This window comes from Gekko japonicus, unplaced genomic scaffold (genome assembly GCF_001447785.1).
Source record: "Gekko japonicus isolate JY-2015 unplaced genomic scaffold, Gekko_japonicus_V1.1 scaffold1471, whole genome shotgun sequence".
Classification (NCBI taxonomy): domain Eukaryota; kingdom Metazoa; phylum Chordata; class Lepidosauria; order Squamata; family Gekkonidae; genus Gekko; species Gekko japonicus.
In genome coordinates this window covers 99787-105274 of record NW_015163647.1, presented here as the reverse complement: position 1 = coordinate 105274, position 5488 = coordinate 99787, and the positions used below count along the sequence as shown (strand labels likewise).

The following is a 5488-nucleotide window of genomic DNA, read 5'->3' as shown; positions in this document are numbered from 1 at the left end:
GGGCGATGGCTGGGCCGAGGAGGGGCGGCGGGGTGGAGCTCGTGCAGCTGAACGTGGGCGGCAGGAGGCGAGTCCCGCCGGGGGGCGCGGCGCCCGGGAGGCGCTCTTCGGCGCCCAGCCCTTCCGCGCGGCCTACCTGGCGGGGTTGTTGTGGGGGGTGCGGGATCGCGGGGCGGGGGATTAGATGGCCTCCAATGCTCCCTCTAAGCTGTGGAGCCCTGTGAGCAAAAGTTCTTCAACTTTGCGAGCTGCCGCCATGAAAGTTGTGATCAAGATAGATTACTTTGCTCTGGAGCCCCATCCGTCCTGAGCAAAGACAAAAAATGTGTGAGCCGGAGGCTGAAAAACTGTGAGCCAGCTCACACTGCCTCAGCTTAGAGGGAACATGACTCATCTCTTTATTTAATTCATTTATACCCCGCTTTTTTCCTCCTCATGGGGAGCCAAAGCCGCTTAATGTTTTATTATCTCGTTCATTTTATCCTCACAACAACCCTGTGAAGTAGAGTTAGGCTGAGAGAGTGTGACTGGCCCAAGGGCACCCAGCGAGCTTCCATGGCACGAGCGGGGATTCGAACCCCACATCTCCCAAATCCTATTCTGACACTCTGGGACCACTGTACCAGGCTGGCTCTCTAGGCCCAGATGGGCTCCGATGATGACATCAGCTGGTCCCAAAAGTTGCTGCCCCAAGGCAGTGGGGAGGGGGAGCATCGCTATATACAATCCAGACTATGATGATAGCTGACTGTATGCCTTTGTTGGATGCTGCTAATGCCCACCATTGTTATACGAATCACACTAGCACTTTATGTTATGTTTTAATAATTTTACTGTTGTGATTTTATTCAGTTTGTCTGTTTTAGTTGTCCAATGCATTTAATTGTCCAATGGCAGGGAGGGCGGGATACAGATTAAATAAATAAATAAATGATTATTAGGGTGCAAACACTGGCCCAGCCTGACAGCTCTTTCCCCCCCCTCTCTGCAGGTTCAGCACCTCTCGCCAGACCCTCACGTGGATCCCAGACTCCTTCTTTTCCAGGTACCCTCCAGAGAGAAGAGCGATCGGTAGGGCAGGGGAAGAGGGTGGGGACGGCTGGAGGGGCCCGGCCGAGTGCTGGCAGTGTACAGCTGCCTGGCCGCCCCCAGGTGTTTTTCAGGGGCTGCAGCTCTCTCTGAAGGGGGATGAAAAAGCTGCACGGGGCTGGGGAGGTGTGACTCAGGGACATGGTGCCTTGCCTGGTGTGCAGGGGACCCTGGGCTGGTACACGACAGGTCCAGATAGTGTTTCTCCTGTAGCTGGTGTTTCTGCCAGAGACCCATGAGAGTGGCTGCCAGTCAGAGGAGGCTGTCGTGAGCAAGATGGGCCTCATGTCTGGCTCACTATATGCAATGCTCCCTCTAAGCTGTGGAGTCTTGTGAGCAAAAATTCTGCTTTGTGAGCTACTGGCTTTAAAGTTGTGAGCGAGTGATTTGGCTACTGCATAAATTAGTTTGCTCCGGAGCCATTCTTCCTGAGCGAAGACAAGAATCTGTGAGCTAGCTCACATTATCTCAGCTTAGAGGGAACACCGACTATAAGGTAGCGTCACACATTCAGGGGAATGGAGGAGAGGGGGCCTCCCTGAGCTCTGTTGCCTGGCTTGTACTCATTCAGGCATTGCTCCGTCGTGTCTTACCTGCCATCTGTCTGATTTGCAGCCTCCTCAGTGGCCGTATTTCCACCTTGAAGGATGAAACGGGTGCCGTGAGTAAATTGTAAAACCTTTTTCTCGGCTCCACTGAAGCAGGAGGAGGAAGAGCGCTTTGGAGATACTGTGGGTGTTGGGGCCGTACGGCATAACTCTCGGGTGTCTTGAGTGCGCTGTCGACGGAGGGCAGAGAATCCCTTCCACCTTAGTAGAGTTTATGGATTTAAAATATTTGTCAGCTGCCTTTCTAACTTCTGGAACATGAGGCGACTTACAATATAAATAAAAAATATATACAAAACAAAATTAAAAGCATTACAAAAAATCAGGATTATTTTTTTAAGTTCAATTAGGACTGCTAATTAATAAAAACTCAATCAATCAAATGCGGTTCTAAATAAAACTGTCGTAAACTTCCCCCTGAAGACTGACAGAGAGGGGATCTGGCAGACCTCCCTGGGGAGGTCTTTGTTAATACTTGTGGAGCTGCCACCAGATCTTGGGCCTTCCCTTCCAGGGACTGGGCTGCCTTTGTGGCATGAGACACGCCTTTCTGCCTGGGTGGGGTGCCCAGCGCCAGGCTGTTTCTTTGCTCATCATGAGGGAAATCTTGATGGGGTGCAGTGTTTTGAGATGTTATAGTTATCTGCCACAGAAGCCTTCTACAGGGAGTGGGAGTCTCTACACAGAAGCTGTGGGGCCTAAGCAGCAGGAGTAGCCCCTGGCCAGGGCTTCTTCGGTAGCCACTAGGCATCCCAGCGGGAAGTAGATTAAAAACAAACCCTGTTGCTTTCTCCCAGATCTTCATCGACCGGGACCCTAACATCTTCGCTCCCATCCTGAACTTTCTCCGGACCAAAGAGCTTGACCTCAGGTATGATGGGAGAGCGTGAGCTGGGGAGGGAAAGGCATTGGGGTGTGTGTGTGTGGGGGAGAGCTGAGAGCACATTGGGGGGCCTTTCCAGTCACCAGGCTGGGGGTGGTGATGGCCATGCAGAATGCCTGCGCTTCCTTGCCTCTGGCGTGTGTGTGTGTGTGTGTTCTGCGCCCCGTCCTGCGGAGCAGCTCCTGGCCTGCTTTCTCTGGATTCCCCTTCCCCGGTAGGCTCAGCAGCACCTTCTTCGGCCCGCTGCCATCCTGTTTCTAGGCTTCCTGGCCTGAGGTCAGATCCCAGAAGGGGAGATACCTGGTATCTCGTTTTGCACAATGTTGCTAGCTGCTTTCTGGTTCCTGATACCTGCGCGTGCTCCTTCCCTGTGCAGGCCAGTTGCAGAAGCTGGGGGGTTTCGTCTGGCTTTGCAGGGCAGGGCAGGGCAGGTGCTCTCCTTACCGTCTGTGTTGTGCCCTAGGGGGACCAACATCTCACTGCTGCTGCACGAAGCAGAATTCTACGGGATCACTCCGCTAGGTACGCCCCGGGCATTGTCAGGGAACTCTTGGAGTGTGGTGGGGGTCGGGAGCCCCTTGCAGTTGTGTCTGGGGCTTGTCCCTTCCCTTTTCCTCCAGTTTTATCAGTTCAGCCTGCTTCCGTGGGGGGGGGAGTGCGTGTCAGTGAGGTCAGGGTTCAAAGCCCTCCTGCCGCTCACCCCCCTGTCTTGGTCTCACATCCTGCCCAGTTCGCCGCCTGCAGCTGCGCAATGAGCTGGAAGAGTCGTCTTGTGGGAGCGTCCTTTTCAATGGCTACCTGCCCCCTCCAGGTGAGGAGAGGCCGTGCGGCTCTCTTGGGCAGCCCGGGGGTCAGGAGGGGCTTCCGGGGGGCCCCGCCCCACTCCGCCGGCCCCGCCCACTCCTCTCCTCTCCTCCCCTCCTCAGTGTTTCCTGCCAAGCGGTGGAACCGTCACAGTGTCGCAGGGCCGCAGCTGGCCATCCGGTCGGGGAGCCTCTCGGAGCGGGGCCTCCTCGTGCGGCGGAGCAACACCATGCCTCCGAACCTGGGCAATGCCGGGCTGCTGGGACGGCTGCTGGAAGAGAGGGGTGCAGGCGCTGGTAGGTGCTGCGCAAGAGCCGAGGGCCGTGCGGGGGCCACCTGGCAGAGGCTGTCGGCAGGGTGTGTGTGTGTGTGTGTGTGTGAAACCGTTCTGTGGCTGTGAGTGCTTTGGCCCCATGGCTGAGCCTCAGTCCTCCCGGGCTGCGAAAGGGGAGTAAGGATAGCCACTCTGCCATGAGGAGCTTAGCAGGGCTGGGTCCCGACTGACCAAGGCTTGCGGGAGAACCGTCGTGGATCTGCGGGCCCCGCAAGAGAGGCCGAGAGCCCCCGTGGCCGCTCAAGTCAGAGGCCATCACTGGTCATGAGAACGTCAGAGAGAGAAGCCCATGGTGCTGGATCAGGCCAGTGGCCCATCCAGCCCAACACTCCGTGTCACACAGGGGCCAAAAAGACCAGATGCCGTCAGGAGGTCCACCAGTGGGGCCAGGACACTAGAAGCCCCTCCCACTGTTGGCCCCCCTCCCCAAGCAGCAAGATGACAGAGCATCCCTTGCCCCAGGCATAAGAGAACATAAGAGAAGCCAGCGTTGGATCAGGCCAGTGGCCCATCCAGTCCAACACTCTTTGTCACACAGTGGCCAAAAATACCAGGGGCCATCGGGAGGTCCACCAGTGGGGCCAGGACCGCCAGCCACCGATGGACCTCTGCTCCATATGCTTATCCAATCCCCTCTTGAAGCCGTCCGTGCTTGTAGCCGCTGCCACTTCCTGTGGCCGTGAATTCCGTATGTTAATCACTCTTTGGGTGAAGAAGGACTTCCTTTTATCCGTTCTAACCCGACTGCTCAGCAATTTCATGGAGTGCCCACAAGGAGTTTTTGTATTGTCCATTTTTCCTGGGCAACAGCAGGTAGGAAATGTACCCCGAAGGTGGACTTTGGTGGGCATACAAGCCCAGCCGGAAAGGAGGGCATTTCTCTGGCAGGGCAGGTGAGAGATGGCGTGGCCTCGCGGCAAGAGCGTCTCATTCCAGTCCCTGCTCCATCACTGTGCTCTCAGGCCAGCCCGTCTTTGTTGTGGGCAAGAGCCCCAGGTGCTGCCCTGAGCCCCTTGAAGGCCGTACGCGCACGCTGGCGAGGGAGAGGTGAGAGTCCAGCACCCTCCGAAAAGGAAGGGGCTGCTTTGGGGGCTGGCTGCCGACTTGGGCTCCGGGCTGGGAGGGGAAGAGTTCCGGGGCTTTTTGCTCACGGCTGCTTCCCCACGCGTCTGCTGTACAGAGCTGCCCCATTCTTCCAGCCCAGGACAGCCTCAAGGGGTTTTCCTCTCCTCCTTTTTGATTTCACAGCAGCCCTGTCAGGTAGGCTAGGTTGAGGGCGGGCGAGGAGTGACCGAGTGAGCTTCCTGGCGGCAGAGGGAGGGTCTGGGCCCTGGCCTTCCCACTCTCTGCCTGCTGGGCTCCACCCCTGTTCTCCCTCTTTCTGCAGGTGCCACCAGCGACCCGGGCATGGTGCGCCTCGTGTGCGGGCATCATAACTGGATAGCCGTGGCCTACGTCCATTTCCTGGTCTGTTACAGGTAATGCTGCCGGTCGAGGGGTAGGAGGCAGGGCCGCGGGGTTCCAGACGCGCCCTGAGCGGACCCTGCCCGATCTCTCACCCACAGGCTGAAAGAGACCTCCGGGTGGGAGCCGGCCTTCTGCAGCCCCCGGCTGGAGTGGGTCATCGAGCGCGTGGCCCTGAACGCCCGGGTCATCGGCGGCTCGCTGGGGGATGACAAGATGGTGGCTGCCGCCTCCTGCAGCGAGATTCTCCTTTGGGCGCTGCAGCCCGACGGGAGCGGCGTGGAGATTGGTGAGGGCGGGGGGGGG

General features: G+C 57.6%; 1 protein-coding gene across 2 annotated transcripts in view; it reads left to right on the top strand.

Moving 5' to 3' along the window:
* SHKBP1 (SH3KBP1 binding protein 1) overlaps nucleotides 1-5488 on the top strand; it is an 11349-nt gene continuing 5861 nt past the window's right edge. For both annotated transcript variants that reach the window (XM_015407660.1, XM_015407659.1), the window contains exons 1-9: nucleotides 1-67; nucleotides 992-1045; nucleotides 1705-1750; nucleotides 2495-2568; nucleotides 3044-3102; nucleotides 3311-3391; nucleotides 3507-3680; nucleotides 5106-5196; nucleotides 5284-5471. In XM_015407660.1, coding sequence (XP_015263146.1) covers nucleotides 6-67; nucleotides 992-1045; nucleotides 1705-1750; nucleotides 2495-2568; nucleotides 3044-3102; nucleotides 3311-3391; nucleotides 3507-3680; nucleotides 5106-5196; nucleotides 5284-5471 — 829 coding nt within the window. In that variant the 5' untranslated portion in view covers nucleotides 1-5. The remainder of the gene's footprint in view (nucleotides 68-991; nucleotides 1046-1704; nucleotides 1751-2494; nucleotides 2569-3043; nucleotides 3103-3310; nucleotides 3392-3506; nucleotides 3681-5105; nucleotides 5197-5283; nucleotides 5472-5488) is intronic.